The sequence below is a fragment of the Leptodactylus fuscus genome, unplaced genomic scaffold (assembly GCF_031893055.1).
Source record: "Leptodactylus fuscus isolate aLepFus1 unplaced genomic scaffold, aLepFus1.hap2 HAP2_SCAFFOLD_802, whole genome shotgun sequence".
Classification (NCBI taxonomy): Eukaryota; Metazoa; Chordata; class Amphibia; order Anura; family Leptodactylidae; genus Leptodactylus; species Leptodactylus fuscus.
Window position 1 is genome coordinate 1 of NW_027440842.1, and position 25,457 is coordinate 25,457.

The window sequence follows — 25,457 nt, forward strand, 5'->3', positions numbered from 1 at the left end:
TGAACAACTATGTGGAACAATGTTTGTTTTCAAATAATTTGAGAGCGGGCTGTCCATGCTCGGCCACCATCAAACTGAACTGAACGCGAATTGTTTTGTAAAGAGGAATGGTCCAAAATACCTTCATCCAGGATCCAGGAACTGATTAACAACTACAGGAAGCGACTAGAGGCAAAAGGAGGATTTACTAAATATTAATGTCACTTTTCTGTTGAGGTGCCCATACTTTTGCACCGGTCAAATTTTGGTTTAATGCATATTGCACATTTTCTGTTAGTACAATAAACCTCATTTCAATCCTGAAATATTACTGTGTCCATCAGTTATTAGATATATCAAACTGAAATGGCTGCTGCAAACACCAAAATATTTAGAACTAAAAATGATTAAGATTAATAGGGGGGCACAAACTTTTTCATAGGACTGTATAACCCCAGTGCTGTACTATCTGACAACCCATATAGCAGCAGCTTCCTGACAACCAGTCTGCCCGTTCCCATCAGCACGTGGCCCCCTTCTCCCTGTGAGCCTGGGCAGCTGACGTTATCTGTGCAGATTATGGGATGTCGGGAGCAGCAGGTATATGACAGGTAATAGCTGAACATCTTATCTACTTACTGAAGTAAACCGTCATCTTCCTCATTGCCGCCTCCATAGAGAGCTCAGACGCCTCCCGCAGGTCACAAGCCCTCTGCACTAGTCACCATCAGGACTCACAACGTGCCGGAACCCAATGGCCTTATTGTTCTGGACTCTTCTACTGTCCACCATTGGTAAGAGGACACATTGCCTACTGGGGGGCTATAGACAGGGGGGTACGGGGTCGTACTAGGGCTCATTGCTATACGTCCTATTGTATATGGGGACCTGTGTGCATGTGTGATGGGGCAGAGGTTGTCAGGTGATTGTCAGGTTGTCAGCTATCAGAGGCACAACCATCATCCAATACTCACTGGTGTCTGCTCTGCACTGAATCTGGACGGTTACTGAAATCTGATGACTTTATGTGATCAGGATCAGGGGGCCATGCTCGGATACTAAGGGGCCACTAAACAGGGGGGCCCAGGCTTGGTTGGTTCCAGGTATTGCCAGGTTTTCAGATAGAACTGCATTGTTAGCAAACAAGAGGTGGCCAAGGGGCTAATAACAAGGGACCAGGCAAAGCCCAGCACCATAATGGGGAGTCATGTGGCTCTATGGAGCCCTCCTCTATGTGCTGTATGGGGGCCCCTCTATGAGCTGTATGGGGGCCCCTCTATGTGCTGTATGGGGGCCCCTCTATGAGCTGTATGGGGGCCCCTCTATGAGATGGTAGTCTAATGATGTAATGGGGTAGATTTGGGGTAATCTAATGATCTCACAGGGGTAGATTGGGTGGTAATCTAATTATTTGATGGGGTAGATTGGGGGTAATCTAATGATCTCACGGGGTAGATTTGGGGTAATCTAATGATCTGATGGGGTAGATTTGGGGTAATCTAATGATCTGATGGGGTAGATTTGGGGTAATCTAATGATCTCACAGGGGTAAATTTGGGGGTAATCTAATGATCTGAGGGGGTAGATTTGGGGTAATCTAATGATCTCACAGGGGTAGATTTGGGGGTAATCTAATGATCTGAGGGGGTAGATTTGGGGTAATCTAATGATCTGAGGGGGTAGATTTGGGGTAATCTAATGATCTCACAGGGGTAGATTTGGGGGTAATCTAATGATCTGAGGGGGTAGATTTGGGGTAATCTAATGATCTCACAGGGGTAGATTTGGGGTAATCTAATGATCTCACAGGGGTAGATTTGGGGTAATCTAATGATCTGATGGGGTAGATTTGGGGGTAATCTAATGATCTCACAGGGGTAGATTTGGGGTAATCTAATGATCTCACAGGGGTAGATTTGGGGTAATCTAATGATCTCACAGGGGTAGATTTGGGGTAATCTAATGATCTCACAGGGGTAGATTTGGGGTAATCTAATGATCTCACAGGGGTAGATTTGGGGTAATCTAATGATCTCACAGGGGTAGATTTGGGGTAATCTAATGATCTCACAGGGGTAGATTTGGGGTAATCTAATGATCTCACAGGGGTAGATTTGGGGTAATCTAATGATCTGATGGGGTAGATTTGGGGTAATCTAATGATCTGATGGGGTAGATTTGGGGTAATCTAATGATCTCACAGGGGTAAATTTGGGGGTAATCTAATGATCTGAGGGGGTAGATTTGGGGTAATCTAATGATCTCACAGGGGTAGATTTGGGGGTAATCTAATGATCTGAGGGGGTAGATTTGGGGTAATCTAATGATCTGAGGGGGTAGATTTGGGGTAATCTAATGATCTCACAGGGGTAGATTTGGGGGTAATCTAATGATCTGAGGGGGTAGATTTGGGGTAATCTAATGATCTCACAGGGGTAGATTTGGGGTAATCTAATGATCTCACAGGGGTAGATTTAGGGTAATCTAATGATCTGATGGGGTAGATTTGGGGGTAATCTAATGATCTCACAGGGGTAGATTTGGGGTAATCTAATGATCTCACAGGGGTAGATTTGGGGTAATCTAATGATCTCACAGGGGTAGATTTGGGGTAATCTAATGATCTCACAGGGGTAGATTTGGGGTAATCTAATGATCTCACAGGGGTAGATTTGGGGTAATCTAATGATCTCACGGGGTAGATTTGGGGTAATCTAATGATCTCACGGGGTAGATTTGGGGTAATCTAATGATCTGATGGGGTAGATTTGGGGTAATCTAATGATCTGATGGGGTAGATTTGGGGTAATCTAATGATCTCACAGGGGTAAATTTGGGGGTAATCTAATGATCTGAGGGGGTAGATTTGGGGTAATCTAATGATCTCACAGGGGTAGATTTGGGGGTAATCTAATGATCTGAGGGGGTAGATTTGGGGTAATCTAATGATCTGAGGGGGTAGATTTGGGGTAATCTAATGATCTCACAGGGGTAGATTTGGGGGTAATCTAGTGATCTGAGGGGGTAGATTTGGGGTAATCTAATGATCTCACAGGGGTAGATTTGGGGTAATCTAATGATCTCACAGGGGTAGATTTGGGGTAATCTAATGATCTGATGGGGTAGATTTGGGGGTAATCTAATGATCTCACAGGGGTAGATTTGGGGTAATCTAATGATCTCACAGGGGTAGATTTGGGGTAATCTAATGATCTCACAGGGGTAGATTTGGGGTAATCTAATGATCTCACAGGGGTAGATTTGGGGTAATCTAATGATCTCACAGGGGTAGATTTGGGGTAATCTAATGATCTCACAGGGGTAGATTTGGGGTAATCTAATGATCTCACAGGGGTAGATTTGGGGTAATCTAATGATCTGATGGGGTAGATTTGGGGTAATCTAATGATCTGATGGGGTAGATTTGGGGTAATCTAATGATCTCACAGGGGTAAATTTGGGGGTAATCTAATGATCTGAGGGGGTAGATTTGGGGTAATCTAATGATCTCACAGGGGTAGATTTGGGGGTAATCTAATGATCTGAGGGGGTAGATTTGGGGTAATCTAATGATCTGAGGGGGTAGATTTGGGGTAATCTAATGATCTCACAGGGGTAGATTTGGGGGTAATCTAATGATCTGAGGGGGTAGATTTGGGGTAATCTAATGATCTCACAGGGGTAGATTTGGGGGTAATCTAATGATCTGAGGGGGTAGATTTGGGGTAATCTAATGATCTCACAGGGGTAGATTTGGGGTAATCTAATGATCTCACAGGGGTAGATTTGGGGTAATCTAATGATCTGATGGGGTAGATTTGAGGTAATCTAATGATCTGACGGGGTAGATTTGGGGTAATCTAATGATCTGATGGGGTAGATTTGAGGTAATCTAATGATCTGACGGGGTAGATTTGGGGTAATCTAATGATCTGACGGGGTAGATTTGGGGTAATCTAATGATCTGACGGGGTAGATTTGGCGTCAGGCCCACAGATTTCTTTCATCCTCTATTGACTCTCAGTATAATTAGCGCAGTGTGAATACCTTCTTACAGCATTGGCCCCTCTTCTTGCAGTCCGTGGGTCGGTCTGTTGCCCCTGCACCCGCACAGTTGCCCCCTGATTTAGTCAGTGACTGATTGTCTTATTTGTACCAGGCGCAGGATCGGCCGTCACTCTGTTCTATGGCGCTATAGGGGAAGCGGCGTTCCTGTCCGGGGGTACAGCGGTCACCCCAAACCAGCAGATAGACTGGAGCCTGGACACTGCCGGACGTCTTATTGCGTCTCGTCTTCCCAGCGGTATTGTGTCGTATAGCGGGAGATGTGATGGCGGACAATGTACGCTTTACCCCAATGGGACCCTGCGAATGGACCAGCTCACCCCAGCGGACAACAGAACCTACACCGTGACCCTGCGAGAGGGGGGGAGGAACATCACAGAACTAGTCCAGCTCAACGTCTACTGTAAGTACCACCTACTCCTCAGAGGTGGGGCTTGTGGACATTTACATAAAAAGGGGTGTTCCTTGTAACAAAGGGGTGTGGCTCAAATACTTCAAAATGGAAATCTTCCTTAGACTTTTCCCTAAGACACAAGTCATGTCCTCCCAGGTCCCCGGCCCATGTTTGGTCCAGTGAGAAGACAATCTCAATAAAGAAATCTGTTTAATAGAGTTTGTCTCCACATGTACCTCACACAGAAGTCTATGGAGAGGGGAGGAGGAGGAGGCTGGTGATGGAGATATTACCTCATTGTCTGTAGCATGTCATTGTGAGACATAGCGGTGGTAATAGAGCTACCTGTCCGTGCGCTTTCCTCCTCCTCCCCCCTCCACTCTCCATAGACTTCTATGTAAGAAGTGTCTCAGCTTGATAAATGGAGAAGGAATCTGATTTCCTTAATATGATGTATTACAAAGTTCCTTCTCTTGGCCCGTCCTATTCCTTTCTGGAGACTTCTTGTATGGTCGGAGGACACTTTAAGGGTTTGTGGCTTTTCAGGCAGAGGTCGCAGCACAAAGTCCACGCGGCGGTGAAATATTTCCACGGCTCTTCCTCCTCTGATAACTTCTAGTAGAAACTTCCCCATTACTTTTGAACTTTGATATTTTTGGGATTTCAGATCAATCTCTTCCTTGTACAGGAGGTGTGAACAGTGGCCTAATGTGACTGCCGCCCCTCCTATGTTTAGGGCCAGGTTCACACCCCAATTGGGAGCCCCTTCACCCAGGAGGGCCAGGCACCCACTTTGGGGTTACTTTTACTTAACCCCGCCCCATTTCAGTTGCCACACCCCTTCCTCCATGTATTATTGGTATATAAGGTGGCATGAACCTGATGTCTACAATGTGGGCGGAGCTGCGGAGTGACTGACAAGTCGTGAGGTCGGAGGTTACAGGAAGTAGCGAATACAAAAACCGTTTCCTGGATCCAGAACAGTTATGTGGTGAATCCCTGGAGAGTCTGCACGCGCTCTTATCTTTATGGCGGTGTAATAAGCCTCAGGTACGAGAAACCGCAGAAAAACATTAAAGGTCAAAGGTCCCGCAGGAGGGGGGGGGGGGAGAGGGTATGATGTCACCAGAAACATCTCCATACTGGGAGTTCCCAGAAATACGGCTACAGCACACACACGGTTAATAAGAGGGGCCCTCCAGGACGGCCCCACCCCAGATTCTCTGCTGACCCTGACACTCAGTTCCTTCATCTTCACATAATACTTCAACCAAATCTGACAAGAAAAATGAATCCCTGGATCAAGGGTCGGGATCTCGGGTCTGGAGGGGTCTTATAGGATCCTTCCAGGCTGGGAGGAGCCTCAGTGGCCCCCCTTGTTATAGATACAGCCCTGAGGAGCCTCAGTGGTCCCCCTTGTTATAGATACAGCCCTGAGGAGCCTCAGTGGCGCCCCCTTGTTATAGATACAGCCCTGAGGAGCCTCAGTGGTCCCCCTTGTTATAGATACAGCCCTGAGGAGCCTCAGTGGTCCCCCTTGTTATAGATACAGCCCTGAGGAGCCTCAGTGGTGCCCCTTGTTATAGATACAGTCCTGAGGAGCCTCAGTGGCCCCCCTTGTTATAGATACAGCCCTGAGGAGCCTCAGTGGCCCCCCTTGTTATAGATACAGCCCTGAGGAGCCTCAGTGGCCCCCTTGTTATAGATACAGCCCTGAGGAGCCTCAGTGGCCCCCCTTGTTATAGATACAGCCCTGAGGAGCCTCAGTGGTGCCCCTTGTTATAGATACAGCCCTGAGGAGCCTCAGTGGCGCCCCCTTGTTATAGATACAGCCCTGAGGAGCCTCAGTGGTCCCCCTTGTTATAGATACAGCCCTGAGGAGCCTCAGTGGTCCCCCTTGTTATAGATACAGCCCTGAGGAGCCTCAGTGGCCCCCCTTGTTATAGATACAGCCCTGAGGAGCCTCAGTGGCCCCCTTGTTATAGATACAGCCCTGAGGAGCCTCAGTGGCCCCCCTTGTTATAGATACAGCCCTGAGGAGCCTCAGTGGTGCCCCTTGTTATAGATACAGCCCTGAGGAGCCTCAGTGGCCCCCCTTGTTATAGATACAGCCCTGAGGAGCCTCAGTGGTGCCCCTTGTTATAGATACAGCCCTGAGGAGCCTCAGTGGCCCCCCTTGTTATAGATACAGCCCTGAGGAGCCTCAGTGGTGCCCCTTGTTATAGATACAGCCCTGAGGAGCCTCAGTGGTGCCCCTTGTTATAGATACAGCCCTGAGGAGCCTCAGTGGCTCCCCTTGTTATAGATACAGCCCTGAGGAGCCTCAGTGGTGCCCCCTTGTTATAGATACAGCCCTGAGGAACCTCAGTGGCCGCCTTGTTATAGATACAGCCCTGAGGAGCCTCAGTGGTGCCCCCTTGTTATAGATACAGCCCTGAGGAGCCTCAGTGGTGCCCCCTTGTTATAGATACAGACCTGAGGAGCCTCAGTGGCCCCCCTTGTTATAGATACAGCGCTGAAGAGCCTCAGTGGCCCCCCTTGTTATAGATACAGCCCTGAGGAGCCTCAGTGGCGCCCCCTTGTTATAGATACAGCCCTGAGGAGCCTCAGTGGTGCCCCTTGTTATAGATACAGCCCTGAGGAGCCTCAGTGGCCCCCCTTGTTATAGATACAGCCCTGAGGAGCCTCAGTGGTGCCCCTTGTTATAGATACAGCCTGAGGAGCCTCAGTAGTGCCCCTTGTTATAGATACAGCCCTGAGGAGCCTCAGTGGTGCCCCCTTGTTATAGATACAACCCTGAGGAACCTCAGTGGCCGCCTTGTTATAGATACAGCCCTGAGGAGCCTCAGTGGTGCCCCTTGTTATAGATACAGCCCTGAGGAGCCTCAGTGGTGCCCCTGTTATAGATACAGCCTGAGGAGCCTCAGTGGTGCCCCCTTGTTATAGATACAGACCTGAGGAGCCTCAGTGGCCCCCCTTGTTATAGATACAGCCCTGAGGAGCCTCAGTGGCCCCCCTTGTTATAGATACAGCCCTGAGGAGCCTCAGTGGTGCCCCCTTGTTATAGATACAGCCCTGAGGAGCCTCAGTGGCGCCCCCTTGTTATAGATACAGCCCTGAGGAGCCTCAGTGGCGCCCCTGTTATAGATACAGCCCTGAGGAGCCTCAGTGGTGCCCCCTTGTTATAGATACAGCCCTTCCAGGCCTCAGTGGCGCCCCTTGTTATAGATACAGCCTGAGGAGCCTCAGTGGCCCTCCTTGTTATAGATACAGCCCTGAGGAGCCTCAGTGGCGCCCCTGTTATAGATACAGCCCTGAGGAGCCTTAGTGGTGCCCCCTTGTTATAGATACAGCCCTTCCAGGCCTCAGTGGCGCCCCCTTGTTATAGATACAGCCTGAGGAGCCTCAGTGGCCCCCCTTGTTATAGATACAGCCCTGAGGAGCCTCAGTGGCCTCCCTTGTTATAGATACAGCCCTTCCAGGCCTCAGTGGCCTCCCTTGTTATAGATACAGCCCTGAGGAGCCTCAGTGGCCTCCCTTGTTATAGATACAGCCCTGAGGAGCCTCAGTGGCGCCCCCTTGTTATAGATACAGCCCTGAGGAGCCTCAGTGGCACCCCTGTTATAGATACAGCCCTTCCAGGCCTCAGTGGCCGCCTTGTTATAGATACAGACCTGAGGAGCCTCAGTGGCCTCCCTTGTTATAGATACAGCCCTGAGGAGCCTCAGTGGTGCCCCCTTGTTATAGATACAGCCCTGAGGAGCCTCAGTGGTGCCCCCTTGTTATAGATACAGCCCTGAGGAGCCTCAGTGGTGCCCCCTTGTTATAGATACAGCCCTGAGGAGCCTCAGTGGCGCCCCCTTGTTATAGATACAGCCCTGAGGAGCCTCAGTGGCGCCCCCTTGTTATAGATACAGCCCTGAGGAGCCTCAGTGGTGCCCCTGTTATAGATACAGCCTGAGGAGCCTCAGTGGCCCCCCTTGTTATAGATACAGCCCTGAGGAGCCTCAGTGGCGCCCCTGTTATAGATACAGCCCTGAGGAGCCTCAGTGGTGCCCCCTTGTTATAGATACAGCCCTGAGGAGCCGCAGTGGTGCCCCCTTGTTATAGATACAGCCCTGAGGAGCCTCAGTGGCGCCCCTGTTATAGATACAGCCTGAGGAGCCTCAGTGGCCCCCCTTGTTATAGATACAGCCCTGAGGAGCCTCAGTGGCCTCCCTTGTTATAGATACAGCCCTGAGGAGCCTCAGTGGCCTCCCTTGTTATAGATACATCCCTGAGGAGCCTCAGTGGCCTCCCTTGTTATAGATACAGCCCTGAGGAGCCTCAGTGGCGCCCCCTTGTTATAGATACAGCCCTGAGGAGCCTCAGTGGCACCCCTGTTATAGATACAGCCCTTCCAGGCCTCAGTGGCCTCCCTTGTTATAGATACAGCCCTGAGGAGCCTCAGTGGTGCCCCCTTGTTATAGATACAGCCCTGAGGAGCCTCAGTGGTGCCCCCTTATTATAGATACAGCCCTGAGGAGCCTCAGTGGTGCCCCCTTGTTATAGATACAGCCCTGAGGAGCCTCAGTGGCGCCCCCTTGTTATAGATACAGCCCTGAGGAGCCTCAGTGGCACCCCTGTTATAGATACAGCCCTTCCAGGCCTCAGTGGCCCCCCTTGTTATAGATACAGCCCTGAGGAGCCTCAGTGGTCCCCCTTGTTATAGATACAGCCCTTCCAGGCCTCAGTGGCCCCCCTTGTTATAGATACAGCCCTTCCAGGCCTCAGTGGCACCCCCTTGTTATAGATACAGCCCTGAGGAGCCTCAGTGGCGCCCCTGTTATAGATACAGCCCTTCCAAGCCTCAGTGGCGCCCCCTTACATGGATATTAGATCGCCCCTCCCACATTTTCTATTCCAGAGTTTTGCACCCCAACCAAATAATTTGACGATTCTCTGGACGCAGATAATGTTGGATGGAGGTTTGTGGTCGTCTTCCCAATCAGGCAGATTTCCAGGTTACCCCTGGTGCGAATCGCTGCTGTATCCAACCTATATAACCCCCCAGTATATAGTCCTTCTGGTCACTGCCGTTCTCTCGTGTCTGACCAGTGATCTGTAACACGGTTGAGCTGTCCTCTCTTCTGTCCTTTCTGATGTCCCTCCTGGTCTCTCCCGCCTTGGCTGCAGCTGCCTGACACTGGTTGGGCACAGTTCACATTGCTTTTCTTCTCTCTCTTTTCTGCAGATCGTCTCACTGCTCCATCTCTGAACGTTTCCTCCATCATTCGCCCAGTAGAAGGGAACAACCTGACGTTGCTTTGTGACGCAGGACCCCAGACGGTCCTCAGCTTCTACTTCTACCGGAATAACCAAATCCTGTTCTGTGGTGAGGACCACGTGACATGCGACCTGTCCAGCCCCTTACTCTACTTCGATCCCATCCTGGGCAGTGATAATGGAAGTTACACTTGTGGCATTAGCAACCCTGTGAGCAGAGCCGTCAGCCCCAGCATCGTCTTGGATGTTGCAGGTAAGACCCTCGTGGGGTGGGGGACAGGCTGTTATAGGAGGCTGGGGTAAGATGGTGGGCTGAGGTATGATGGCGGGCTGGGGTAAGATGGCGGGCTGGGGTAAGATGGCGGGCTGAGGTAAGATGTCGAGCTGGGGTAAGATGGCGAGCTGAGGTAAGATGGCGGGCTGGGGTAAGATGGTGGGCTGAGGTAAGATGGCGGGCTGAGATAAGAAGGCTGGCTGGGGTAAGATGGCAGGCTGGGGTAAGATGGCGAGCTGAGGTAAGATGGCGGGCTGGGGTAAGATGGCGAGCTGAGGTAAGATGGCGGGCTGGGGTAAGATGGCGAGCTGAGGTAAGATGTCGGGCTGGGGTAAGATGTCGGGCTGGGGTAAGATGGCGGGCTGAGGTAAGATGGCGGGCTGGGGTAAGATGGCGAGCTGGGGTAAGATGGCGGGCTGGGGTAAGATGGCGAGCTGAGGTAAGATGGCGGGCTGAGGTAAGATGGCGAGCTGAGGTAAGATGGCGGGCTGGGGTAAGATGGCGGGCTGGGGTAAGATGGCGGGCTGGGGTAAGATGGCGGGCTGGGGTAAGATGGCGGGCTGGGGTAAGATGGCGGGCTGGGGTAAGATGGCGGGCTGAGGTAAGATGGCGGGCTGGGGTAAGATGGCGGGCTGGGGTAAGATGGCGGGCTGGGGTAAGATGGCGGGCTGGGGTAAGATGGCGGGCTGAGGTAAGATGGCGGGCTGAGATAAGAAGGCTGGCTGGGGTAAGATGGCGGGCTGGGGTAAGATGTCGGGCTGGGGTAAGATGGCAGGCTGGGGTAAGATGGCGGGCTGGGGTAAGATGGCGGGCTGGGGTAAGATGGCGGGCTGGGGTAAGATGGCGGGCTGGGGTAAGATGGCGGGCTGGGGTAAGATGGCGTTTGTAGTCTGTCACCATGGAGAACATTGCTCTGTATAGGAGCTGTATACATTACTGTCTGGATAGCTGGGGGCAGCAGGTATACGGTAGTGTGACTGTAGGATCAGACTACACAGGGTTAGGTTGTCGTCTGTCACATGGAGAACATTGCTCTGTATAGGAGCTGTATACATTATTCTGTAGGGTCTTTGCCTCTGACGCCCTTTGGTTTCTCGTCCTTATATTTAGTGCCAGTATCTGGGGTGACCCTTCGTGGTAACACCACCGCCCCCGTCATCGCCAACAAGGAAGCCATCGCTCTGGTGTGTTCCTCAAGTGGCACAGACATCAGTTATGACTGGAGGCTAAAGGGGTCACCATTACCTAAAGACCCCCGATATCTACTGACCGGTGGTAACTCCACTCTGCTGATCAGCCCGGTCTCCAGGAACGATGGAGGAGACTTCATGTGTACAGTCTCCAACTATCTGAACAGTGAAAGGAGCAACACACTAAGTTTAACATGTGAGTATGTGTGTATCATGTATGTGTGTCTATGTATCATGTATGTGTGTATCATATGTGTGTATATATATATATATATATACAGTCCTATGAAAAAGTTTGGGCACCCCTATTAATCTTAATCATTTTTAGTTCTAAATATTTTGGTGTTTGCAGCAGCCATTTCAGTTTGATATATCTAATAACTGATGGACACAGTAATATTTCAGGATTGAAATGAGGTTTATTGTACTAACAGAAAATGTGCAATATGCATTAAACCAAAATTTGACCGATGCAAAAGTATGGGCACCTCAACAGAAAAGTGACATTAATATTTAGTAGATCCTCCTTTTGCAAAGATAACAGCCTCTAGTCGCTTCCTGTAGCTTTTAATCAGTTCCTGGATCCTGGATAAAGGTATTTTGGACAAACAATTCAAGTTCAGTTAAGTTAGATGGTGGCCGAGCATGGACAGCCCGCTTCCAATCATCCCACAGATGTTCAATGATATTCAGGTCTGGGGACTGGGATGGCCATTCCAGAACATTGTAATTGTTCCTCTGCATGAATGCCTGAGGATTTGGAGCGGTGTTTTGGATCATTGTCTTGCTGAAATCTCCATCCCCGGCGTAACTTCAACTTCGTCACTGATTCTGGAACATTATTCTCAAGAATCTGCTGATACTGAGTGGAATCCATGCGACCCTCAACTTTAACAAGATTCCCGGTGCCGGCATTGGCCACACAGCCCCAAAGCATGATGGAACCTCCACCAAATTTTACAGTGGGTAGCATGTGTTTTTCTTGGAATGCTGTTTCTTTTTGGACGCCATGCATAACGCCTTTTTTTTTATAACCAAACAACTCAATCTTTGTTTCCAAAATGAAGCTGCCTTCTCCAAATGTGCTTTTTCATACCTCAGGCAACTCTATTTGTGGCGTACGTGCAGAAACGGCTTCTTTCTCATCACTCTCCCATACAGCTTCTATTTGTGTAAAGTGCGCTGTATAGTTGACTGATGCACAGTGACACCATCTGCAGCAAGATGATGCTGCAGCTCTTTGGAGGTGTCTGTGGATTGTCCTTGACTGTTCTCACCATTCTTCTTCTCTGCCTTTCTGATATTTTTCTTGGCCTGCCACTTCTGGGCTTAACAAGAACTGTCCCTGTGGTCTTCCATTTCCTTACTATGTTCCTCACAGTGGAAACTGACAGGTTAAATCTCTGAGACAACGTTTTGTATCCTTCCCCTGAACAACTATGTTGGACAATCTTTGTTTTCAGATCATTTGAGAGCGGGCTGTCCATGCTCGGCGACCATCAAACTTAACTGAACTTGAATTGTTTTGTAGAAAGAAATGGTCCAAAATACCTTCATCCAGGATCCAGGAACTGATTAAAAGCTACAGGAAGCGACTAGAGGCTGTTATCTCTGCAAAAGGAGGATCTACTAAATATTCATGTCACTTTTCTGTTGAGGTGCCCATACTTTTGCACCGGTCAAATTTTGGTTTAATGCATATTGTGCATTTTCTGTTAGTACAATAAACCTCATTTCAATCCTGAAATATTACTGTGTCCATCATTTATTAGATATATCAAACTGAAATGGCTGCTGCAAACACCAAAATATTTAGAACTAAAAATGATTAAGATTAATAGGGGTGCCCAAACTGTTTCATAGGACTGTATATATATATATATATATATATATATATATATATATATATATATATATGTGTGTGTGTGTGTGTGTGTGCGTATCATGTATGTGTATATAACATGTGAGTATGTGTGTATCATGTATAGTACAGACTAATAGTTTGGCCGCACCTTCTCACGCGCAGAGTTTTCTGTATTTCCATGACTATGACAATTGTAGATGACACTGAGGTCAGACATGTGGGATTATAGACTTACCAAACAGTGTGACACCACTGACAATCTGTCTTCTATTCTCGCTTCTTCCTTTTGCTTTGATTCCTGCTTTGCACACTCTTGGCATTCTCTTGATGAGCTCCATGAGGTAGTCACCAGGAATGGTTCTCACTTCACAGCTGTGCCCTGCCAGGTGTAATAAGTGGGATTTCTTGCCTTATAAATGAGGTTGGGACCATCAGTTGTGTTGTGCAGAAGTCAGGTACAGGATACACAGCTGATAGTCCGACTGAATAGACTCTTAGAATTTGTATTATGGCAAGAAAAAAAGCAGCTAAGTAACGAAAAACGAGTGGCCATCATTACTGCAAGAAATGAAGGTTAGTCAGTCCGAAACATTGGGAAAACTTTGAAAGTGTCCCCAAATGCAGTTGCAAAAACCATCAAGCGCTACAAAGACACTGGCTGACATGAGGACCGCCCCAGGAAAGGAAGACCAAGAGTCATCTCTGCTGCGGAGGATAAGGACCGCCCCAGGAAAGGAAGACCAAGAGTCATCTCTGCTGCGGAGGATAAGGACCGCCCCAGGAAAGGAAGACCAAGAGTCACCTCTGCTGCGGAGGATAAAGACCGCCCCAGGAAGGGAAGACCAAGAGTCACCTCTGCTGCGGAGGATAAAGACCGCCCCAGGAAGGGAAGACCAAGAGTCACCTCTGCTGCGGAGGATAAAGACCGCCCCAGGAAGGGAAGACCAAGAGTCACCTCTGCTGCGGAGGATAAAGACCGCCCCAGGAAGGGAAGACCAAGAGTCACCTCTGCTGCGGAGGATAAAGACCGCCCCAGGAAGGGAAGACCAAGAGTCACCTCTGCTGCGGAGGATGAGGACCGCCCCAGGAAGGGAAGACCAAGAGTCACCTCTGCTGCAGAGGATGAGGACCGCCCCAGGAAAGGAAGACCAAGAGTCACCTCTGCTGCGGAGGATGAGGACCGCCCCAGGAAAGGAAGACCAAGAGTCACCTCTGCTACGGAGGAAGAGGACCGCCCCAGGAAAGGAAGACCAAGAGTCACCTCTGCTGTGGAGGATAAGGACCGCCCCAGGAAAGGAAGACCAAGAGTCATCTCTGCTGCGGAGGATAAGGACCGCCCCAGGAAAGGAAGACCAAGAGTCACCTCTGCTGCGGAGGATAAAGACCGCCCCAGGAAGGGAAGACCAAGAGTCACCTCTGCTGCGGAGGATAAAGACCGCCCCAGGAAGGGAAGACCAAGAGTCACCTCTGCTGCGGAGGATAAAGACCGCCCCAGGAAGGGAAGACCAAGAGTCACCTCTGCTGCGGAGGATGAGGACCGCCCCAGGAAGGGAAGACCAAGAGTCACCTCTGCTGCAGAGGATGAGGACCGCCCCAGGAAAGGAAGACCAAGAGTCACCTCTGCTGCAGAGGATGAGGACCGCCCCAGGAAAGGAAGACCAAGAGTCACCTCTGCTGCGGAGCATAAGGACCGCCCCAGGAAAGGAAGAACAAGAGTCACCTCTGCTGCGGAGGATAAGTTCATCCGAGTCACCAGCCTCAGAAATCGCAGGTTACCAGCAGCTCAGATTAGAGAGCAGGTCAATGCCACACAGAGTTCTAGCAGCAGACACATCTCTACAACAACTGGTAAGAGGAGACTTTGTGCAGCCGCCGCCTTCATGGTAAAATAGCTGCTAGAAAACCACTGCTAAGGACCGGCAACAAGCAGAAGAGACCACAAGGAATGGACATTAGACCAGTGGGAATCTGTGCCAAGGTCTGATGAGTCCAAATCTGAGATCTTTGCTTCCAACCAGCGTGTCTTTGGTGATCGGATGGACTCTACATGGCTGGTTCCCACCATGAAGCATGGAGGAGGGGGTGTCATGGTGTGGAGAGGCCAAGCTGGTGATACTGTTGGGGGGTTATACTGAACCAGCATGGCTACCACTGCATCTTGCAGCGGCATGCTATTCCATCCAGACAATGACCCCAAACACCTCCAGGCTGTGACCAAGAAGGAGAGTGATGGGGTGCTACACCAGATGACCCGGCCCCCACAGTCACCAGACCTGAACCCAATCCAGATGGTTTGGGGTGAGCTGGAGGGCAGAGTGAAGGCAAAAGGGCCAACAAGTGCTAAACATCTCTGGGAACTCCTTAAGGCTCTATTCACACAGAGTAACGCCAGGCGTCATTTGTGTGTAATTTGTGTGTCTTTTACGGCCGTCATAAAACGTTTACATAGAGTTCTATAGGAAAAGACCTCCGTAATCTACGGCCGTCATTTACGGCCGTCATTACAATGACGGCCATAAATGACGGCCGTAAATTACGGAGGTCTTTTCCTATACAACTCTATGTAAACGTTTTATGACGGCCGTAAAAGACACACAAATTACACACAAATGACGCCTGGCGTTACTCTGTGTGAATGGAGCCTTAGACTGTTGGAAGACCATTCCCGGTGACTACCTCATGAAGCTCATCAAGAGAATGCCAAGAGTGTGCAAAGCAGGAATCAAAACAAAAGGAAGCGAGAATGGAAGACAGATTGTCAGTGGTGTCACACTGTTTGGTAAGTCTATAATCCCACATGTCTGACCTCAGTGTCATCTACAATTGTCAGAGTCATGGAAATGCAGAAAATTCACAGAATGAGAAGGTGCGGCCAAACTATTAGTCTGTACTGTGTATGTGTATATATGTGTATATATATATATATATATATATATATATATATGTGTGTGTGTGTGTGTGTGTGTGTGTGTGTGTGTGTATCATGTATATTTACCATATGAGGACATTGTAGGGCCCCATTAACATGAATGTTTCTGCCCACAGGGTTTCCTGAGGGCCATATAGAGTGCGGTGCGGAGCGTGTAGGTGACAGGGTCAGCCTGTATTGTGCATGGCCCGGAGGTCGCCCATCTGCTGAGGTGTCACTGACACATGAGAACATTACCCAACGTGGAACTGATATAGTGACTGCAGAGCTGCGCTCTCACCAGGTCTCCCTCGGGAAGCAGCTGACCTGCACCGGAAGCCATGTTGTGTCCAGTGACTCCTGCTCACTGGTGATTGGTAAGAAGTGAAGACTGTAAGAGATGACCATATAGGAGGCAACTTATACATGTCACTACTACATGGCTTACAGTACATTGTAGCGCCATCCTGCAGCTTGTACTGTAGTGTCATCCCGCAGCTTGTACTGTACTACCATCCTGCCGCTTGTATTGTATTGCCATCCTGCAGCTTGTACTCTAGTGCCATCCTGCAACTTGTATTGTAGTGCCATCCTGCCACTTTTACTCTAGTGCCATCATGCAGCTTGTACAGTAGTGCCATCCTGCAGCTTGTATTGTAGGATCATCCTGCAGCTTATACTCTAGTGCCATCCTGCAGCTTGTACTGTAGGATCATCCTGCAACTTATACTCTAGTGCCATCCTGCAGCTTGTATTGTAGGATCATCCTGCAACTTATACTCTAGTGCCATCCTGCAACTTGTATTGTAGTGCCATCCTGCCGCTTTTACTCTAGTGTCATCATGCAGCTTGTACAGTAGTGCCATCCTGCAACTTGTACTGTAGTGTCATCCTGCAGCTTGTACTGTACTACCATCCTGCCGCTTGTATTGTATTGCCATCCTGCAGCTTGTACTGTAGGATCATCCTGCAGCTTGTACAGTAGTGCCATCCTGCAGCTTGTATTGTAGTGCCATCCTGCAGCTTATACTCTAGTGCCATCCTGCAGCTTGTACTGTAGGATCATCCTGCAGCTTGTACAGTAGTGCCATCCTGCAGCTTGTATTGTAGTGTCATCCTGCAGCTTATACTCTAGTGCCATCCTGCAGCTTGTACTGTAGGATCATCCTGCAGCTTGTACTCTAGTGCCATCCAGCAACTTGTACTGTAGTGCCATCCTGCAGCTTGTATTGTGACACAATCCTGCAGCTTTTCCTGTAGCACCATCCTGCAGCTTGTTCTGTAGTGCCATCCTGCAGCTTATACTCTAGTGCCATCCTGCAGCTTGTACTCTAGTGCCATCCTGCAGCTTGTACTCTAGTGCCATCCTGCAGCTTTTCCTGCAGCACCATCTTGCAGCTTGTTCTGTAGTGCCATCCTGCAGCTTATACTCTAGTGCCATCCTGCAGCTTGTTCTGTAGTGCCATCCTGCAGCTTATACTTTAGTGCCATCCTGCAGCTTATACTCTAGTGCCATCCTGCAGCTTGTACTCTAGTGCCATCCTGCAGCTTGTATTGTAGTGCCATACTGCAGCTTATACTCTAGTGCCATCCTGCAGCTTGTATTGTATTACCATCCTGCAGCTTATACTGTAGTGCCATCCTGCAGCTTGTATTGTAGTGCCATCCTGCAGCTTGTACTGTAATGCCATCCTGCAGCTTGTATTGTAGTGCCATCCTGCAGCTTGTACTGTAATGCCATCCTGTAGCTTGTATTGTATTACCATCCTGCAGATTGTGCTGTAGTGTCATCCTGCAGCTTGTATTGTAATGCCATCCTGCAGCTTGTATTGTAATGCCATCCTGCAGCTTATACTCTAGTGCCATCCTGCAGCTTGTATTGTAGTGTTATCCTGCAGCTTATACTCTAGTGCCATCCAGCAGCTTGTATTGTATTGCCATCCTGCAGATTGTGCTGTAGTGCCATCCTGCAGCTTGTATTGTAGTGCCATCCTGCAGCTTATACTCTAGTGCCATCCAGCAGCTTGTATTGTAGTGCCATACTGCAGCTTGTATTGTAGTGCCATCCTGCAGCTTGTATTGTAGTGCCATACTGCAGCTTGTACTGTAGTGCCATCCTGCAGCTTGTATTGTAGTGCCATCCTGCAGCTTATACTCTAGTGCCATCCTGCAGCTTGTATTGTAGTGCCATACTGCAGCTTGTACTGTAGTGCCATCCTGCAGCTTGTATTGTAGTGCCATCCTGCAGCTTGTACTTTAGTGCCATCCTGCAGCTTGTATTGTAGTGCCATACTGCAGCTTGTACTCTAGTGCCATCCTGCAGCTTGTATTGTAGTGCCATCCTGCAGCTTGTACTCTAGTGCCATCCTGCAGCTTGTACTCTAGTACCATCCTGCATCCTGTATTACGGAGCTTAGACATGGAAGCTTTAGAAGACAAATGAAGTTTTAATGAAGCCGTAGCTTCAGGTTCTTCTGCATTTCTGCGGGGACTGATGGCGGCCATGATATTGGAGTGCGGTCTATTCTTATAGATCAGCATTGACCTCAGGAGGGGCGAGGTACGACCAATTATAGAGGCCACTTATATTCTCCTCTTCTTTTCCTATTCTCTCAGATATTCCACAATCGTATGGGTTCACTAATGGCAGTAATACGGTGGCCCCCAAGGGGAGCAGCGCCTTCCTGTCTGTCAGTCTGAACACCGGGAAAGCTCGGGCCGCTCAGATCTTCCCTGCAAAGTTCTCCTGGTTCCACCTTAACCCATCGCCATCCGAACTCTTCTCCAGTGGAAACGTCTCCATCATCTCCAACGACTTCTCATCATTTCTGATCATTCCCCACATGAGCAAGGAGTTCAATGGACAGTACCTGTGCAGAGCCGAAAACGTCATAGGGGGGAACTCCTTTACCTTCTATCTCAGTGTGGAGGAAGAAGGTAAGAGAACGGAGTTATAGTGCACAATGCCAGTCTGCTGGATGTAAAGCCAACAGGATGATATCCAGGATACGAAGCTCCATAGTGTAATAGCAATGAATAAACTGAAAGTATCAGCTCAAGATCCCTCTAGTAGGTATATAGATGTATAGTATAGGTCAGCTACAGCGCCCCCCAGTGCACAATATACATACAGTATATAGAGCAGAGACAGGAGGAGCATCTACACCAGAGTCTGAGATACGGATTTATGGGGACAACGCGTTTCAGATCAGGACTATTCCCTTCGTCAGCTCAATTCCAGAAACACTATACAGTAGTCCCTTGACTTTGGCGGCTCCGACATTCATGGAAGGGCTATAGCACCGGTCTTCATAAAATATTAATGGAAGGATACTCCGCGGTTTTGTGAAAAGCACGGGTTTTCCCCGCGGTCCGCTCATCAATATCATCGGACCAGTTTTGTGCATCTTCTTCATATCGTTTCATACACTGGACTGTACCTAGACTATTTTGGATATGAACAATATTGCAGGACATCCCCTAACATGAGATTAAACACCACATCTCCATTTCGTGGAAATTTAACTTTCGCGGGCGGCCTTGGAACGTATCCCCCGCGAAAGTCAAGGGACTACTGTATACACTAAGCACATGACAGCAGCCTAGGAGTACAGCGGTGCTGGAAAGTGCCCATCCCCCGGCAGAAAGTTTGGCCTTTTTCTGGAGAATATGAAGATAAGACAGGACCTCTCCCCCCCTCGGTCAGTGGTCGGGTGACGCCATTTATTGTCAGACTTCTGGGTTTTCTCTTTGTACATCCCCCGCCCCCGTCAGAAGTTCCCCTCCCCCAGTGATTTTGTGTTATCTTCATATTCTCCTTTAGCACAGCTGTACACGATGATGAGACGACATCGATGTCCGAAACGTGTTGTCCATATAGATCCGTACTTCTCTGACATGGGGTGTTTAGGGTTGTGGCAGCGCCCCCCACTGGGGCATCAGGACAGTAATAAGCATCAGAGAGGACAGAGAAGGACTACCGGGCTAATGGGAGGGGCAGGGGGTGACACTATCACAGAGGAGAGGTCAGGGGGGGGGGGGGACACAGGGGGTGACACTATCCCAGAGGAGAGGTCGGGGGGGGGCACAGGGGGTGACACTATCCCAGAGGAGAGGTCAGGGGGGGGGGGACACAGGGGGTGACACTATCCCAGAGGAGAGGTCGGGGGGGGGGCACAGGGGGTGACACTATCACAGAGGAGAGGTCAGGGGGGGGGGGCACAGGGGGTGACACTATCCCAGAGGAGAGGTCAGGGGGGGGGGCACAAGGGGTGACACTATCACAGAGGAGAGGTCAGGGGGGGGCACAGGGGGTGACACTATCACAGAGGAGAGGTCAGGGGGGGGGGGCACAGGGGGTGACACTATCACAGAGAAGAGGTCAGGGGGGGGGGGGGACACAGGGGGTGACACTATCCCAGAGGAGAGGTCGGGGGGGGGCACAGGGGGTGACACTATCCCAGAGGAGAGGTCAGGGGGGGGGGGGACACAGGGGGTGACACTATCCCAGAGGAGAGGTCGGGGGGGGGGCACAGGGGGGTGACACTATCACAGAGGAGAGGTCAGGGGGGGGGGGCACAGGGGGGTGACACTATCCCAGAGGAGAGGTCAGGGGGGGGGGCACAAGGGGTGACACTATCACAGAGGAGAGGTCAGGGGGGGGCACAGGGGGTGACACTATCACAGAGGAGAGGTCAGGGGGGGGGGCACAGGGGGTGACACTATCACAGAGGAGAGGCCGGGGGGGGGGCACAGGGGGTGACACTATCACAGAGGAGAGGTCAGGGGGGGGGGGGCACAGGGGGTGACACTATCCCAGAGGAGAGGCCGGGGGGGGGGCACAGGGGGTGACACTATCCCAGAGGAGAGGTCGGGGGGGGGCACAGGGGGGTGACACTATCCCAGAGGAGAGGTCGGGGGGGGGCACAGGGGGTGACACTATCACAGAGGAGAGGTCAGGGGGAGGGGGGGCACAGGGGGTGACACTATCCCAGAGGAGAGGCCGGGGGGGGCAGGGGGTGACACTATCCCAGAGGAGAGGTCGGGGGGGGGCACAGGGGGTGACACTATCCCAGAGGAGAGGTCGGGGGGGGGGGCACAGGGGGTGACACTATCCCAGAGGAGAGGTCGGGTGGGGGGGCACAGGGGGTGACACTATCCCAGATGAGAGGCCGGGGGGGGGGGGCAGGGGGTGACACTATCCCAGAGGAAAGGCCGGGGGGGGGGGCACAGGGGGTGATACGGGGTCAGTAATATCAGAGAGGCAGCTACCAATGTCATAGCCACAACTACCAATGTCATAGCCACAACTATCAATGACATAGCCACAGCCACCAATGACGTAGCCACGGCCACCAATGACGTAGCCACGGCCACCAATGACATAACCACAGCTACCAATGACATAGCCACAGCCACCAATGACATAGCCACAGCCACCAATGACATAGCCACAGCTACCAATGACATAGCCACAGCCACCAATGACATAGCCACAGCTACCAATGACATGGCCACAGCTACCAATGACATGGCCACAGCTACCAATGACATGGCCACAGCTACCAATGACATAACCACAGCTACCAATGACATAGCCACAGCTACCAATGACATAGCCACAGCCACCAATGACATAGCCACAGCCACCAATGACATAACCACAGCTACCAATGACATAGCCACAGCTACCAATGACATAGCCACAGCCACCAATGACATAGCCACAGCCACCAATGACATAGCCACAGCCACCAATGACATAGCCACAGCTACCAATGACATAGCCACAGCCACCAATGAAATAGCCACAGCCACCAATGACATAGCCACAGCTACCAATGACATAGCCACAGCTACCAATGACATAGCCACAGCTACCAATGAAATAGCCACAGCCACCAATGACATAGCCACAGCTACCAATGACATAGCCACAACTACCAATGTCATAGCCACAACTATCAATGACATAGCCACGGCCACCAATGACGTAGCCACGGCCACCAATGACGTAGCCACGGCCACCAATGACATAACCACAGCCACCAATGACATAGCCACAGCCACCAATGACATAGCCACAGCTACCAATGACATAGCCACAGCTACCAATGACATAGCCACAGCCACCAATGACATAGCCACAGCTACCAATGACATGGCCACAGCTACCAATGACATGGCCACAGCTACCAATGACATGGCCACAGCTACCAATGACATAACCACAGCTACCAATGACATAGCCACAGCTACCAATGACATAGCCACAGCCACCAATGACATAGCCACAGCCACCAATGACATAACCACAGCTACCAATGACATAGCCACAGCTACCAATGACATAGCCACAGCCACCAATGACATAGCCACAGCCACCAATGACATAGCCACAGCCACCAATGACATAGCCACAGCCACCAATGACATAGCCACAGCCACCAATGACATAGCCACAGCCACCAATGACATAGCCACAGCTACCAATGACATGGCCACAGCTACCAATGACATGGCCACAGCTACCAATGACATAGCCACAGCCACCAATGACATAGCCACAGCCACCAATGACATAACCACAGCTACCAATGACATAACCACAGCTACCAATGACATAACCACAGCTACCAATGACATAACCACAGCTACCAATGACATAGCCACAGCCACCAATGACATAGCCACAGCCACCAATGATATAGCCACAGCTACCAATGACATAGCCACAGCTACCAATGACATAGCCACAGCTACCAATGACATAGCCACAGCTACCAATGACATAGCCACAGCTACCAATGACATAGCCACAGCTACCAATGAAATAGCCACAGCCACCAATGACATAGCCACAGCCACCAATGACATAGCCACAGCTACCAATGACATAGCCACAGCCACCAATGACATAACCACAGCTACCAATGACATAGCCACAGCTACCAATGACATAACCACAGCTACCAATGACATAGCCACAGCTACCAATGAAATAGCCACAGCCGGTGTGCATTTGCCCTCCTGTATAATGGTCCATGTGTTTTGGTGTCTCTGCAGAAATCCTCTCTGCCGGCGCTATAGCAGGGATAGTCATCGGCTCGGTGGCCGCTCTGGCACTGGTCGCTCTCGTCCTTGTCCTTTACTCCTGGAGACATAGAAGAAGCCAAAAAGATGAAGGTAAGAGACAATAATCAGTGAGAGGACACACAGGGGTTTACTAGAGTCTGACAATGGCATCTATAGACACTATGGACAAAAGGGGCGGATGCTCAGGGTGCTGGCCCAGGCCCTATAGGGCAGACTCACTGGCCCACCTTCTGGATGGTCACAACAGCTGAGGAGTCTGATCAATACAGGGAAAAACTGCTGGATATGATGAGTGACCATTGCCAGACAGGAGGTCCGAACTCCTAGACCACCAGGACCAATGACACTAACCCGTTTATAACCCTAGACCACCAGGACCAATGACATTAACCCCTTTAATCACCCTAGACCCCCAGGACCAATGACACTAACCTGTTTATAACCCTAAACCCCCAGGACCAATGACATTAACCCCTTTAATCACCCTAGACCCCCAGCACCAATGATACTAACCCCTTTAATCACCCTAGACCCCCAGGACCAATGACACTAACCCCTTTAAACACCCTAGACCACCAGGACCAATGACACTAATCTGTTTATAACCCTAGACCCCCAGGGCCAATGACATTAACCCCTTTAAACACCCTAGACCACCAGGACCAATGACACTAACCCCTTTAATCACCCTAGACCACCAGGACCAATGACATTAACCCCTTTAATCACCCTAGACCACCAGGACCAATGACACTAACCCGTTTATAACCCTAGACCCCCAGGACCAATGACACTAACCCCTTTAATCACCCTAGACCCCCAGGACCAATGACATTAACCCCTTTAACCGGTTAAGGACCAGGCCCAGAAGTACATTAAGGACCGGGCCTCTTTTTTCAAAACTGACGTGTCACTTTAAATGGCAATAACTTTGAGACGCTTTAACTTACACAAGTGATTTTGAAATTGTTTTTTCGTAACACATTATACTTCATGTTAGTGGTAAACACTAATCAATATTTTTGTATTTATTTATAAAAAAACTAGCAAATTTGATGGAAATTTGGAAAAAATTGCAATTTTCAAAATGTGAAATTCTCTGCTTTTCAGGCAGATAGTCATACCACCCCAATACATGAATAAATATTATCTCCCATATCTCTGCTTTATATCGGCATCATCTTTTGATCGTCTTTTAATTCATTTTGGACGTTACAAGGCTTACAAGTGTAACAGCGATTTTCCAGATTTACAAGAAAATTCCTCAAACTAATTTTTTAGGGAACACTTCAGTTCTGAAAGGAATTATAAAGGCCTATATAATAGAAACCCCCATAAATCACCCCATTTTCAAAACTACACCCCTCAAATTATTCAAAACAGCATTTGGGATGTTTGTTAACCCTTTAAGCATTTCATAAGAATAAAAATAATATGGCAGTGAAATTTAGACATTTTATTTTTTTTCATTAATACATTCATTTAGACCTAAAATTAACACATTCACAAAGGGTTAAAGGAGAAAATGCATCTCACATTTTGTTATGCAATTTCTCCCGTGCACAGAAATACCCCACATGTGGGTGTAAACTGATTTTTGGGTACACAGCAGTGCACGAAAGGGAAGGAGGGACACTGGGTGTTTGAACAGCATATTTTGCTGGAATAATTTTCAGGCACCATGTCACATTTGCAGAGCCCTTAGCGTACCAAAACAATGGAAACCCCCAAAAGTGACCCCATTTTAGAATCCACACCCCTCACGGAATTCATCAAGGGGTATAGTCAGCATTTTGACCCTACAGTTGTTCCACAGATTTTACTAACATTGGGATGTGTAAATGAAAAATTACTAAAATGTCACTTTATCCCCAAAGTTTTCATTTTCACAAGGGGTTAAAGGAGTAAAAGCCCCCCAAAGTTTGTTAAACAATTTATCCTGAACACGGCAATACCCCATATGTGGCCATATTCTGCTGTATGGGAACATGGTGGGGCTCAGAATGGAAAGAGCGCTATTTGGCTTTTGAAGGGCAGATTTTGCTGGAATATTTTTTAGGTGCCATGTCGCATTTGCAGAGCCCCTAGAGAACCAATACAGTGGAAACCCCCTAAAAGTGACCCCATTTTGGAAACTACACCCCTCATAGAATTTATCAAAGGGTAGAGTGAGCATTTTGGCCTCACAGCTGATTCACAGATTTTATTAACAATGGGACATGAAAATGAAAAATTACTTTTTTTTTCCAATTAATCGTCCATTTAGCGCCATATTTTTAATTTTGAAAGTAGCTGAAGAATTAAAAGCCCCCCAGAGTTTGTTACACAATTTCTTCTTAACACGGCAATACCCCATATGTGGCCATAATCTGCTGTATTGGTATACGGTGGGGCTCAGAATGGAAGGAGCGCTATTTGGCTTT

The 25,457-nt window shown here is 49.4% G+C and overlaps 1 protein-coding gene across 1 annotated transcript in view; it reads left to right on the forward strand.

The window, feature by feature from the left end:
- Positions 1–4,350: 4,350 nt before the first annotated feature.
- Positions 4,351–25,457, forward strand: part of LOC142188815 (V-set and immunoglobulin domain-containing protein 10-like) — a gene marked incomplete at its 3' end in the record, with an annotated part of 45,573 nt that continues 24,466 nt past the window's right edge. The window contains exons 1-6 of the mRNA XM_075262037.1: positions 4,351–4,447; positions 9,672–9,956; positions 11,088–11,363; positions 16,077–16,316; positions 18,556–18,876; positions 23,005–23,124. Coding sequence (XP_075118138.1) covers positions 4,351–4,447; positions 9,672–9,956; positions 11,088–11,363; positions 16,077–16,316; positions 18,556–18,876; positions 23,005–23,124 — 1,339 coding nt within the window. The remainder of the gene's footprint in view (positions 4,448–9,671; positions 9,957–11,087; positions 11,364–16,076; positions 16,317–18,555; positions 18,877–23,004; positions 23,125–25,457) is intronic.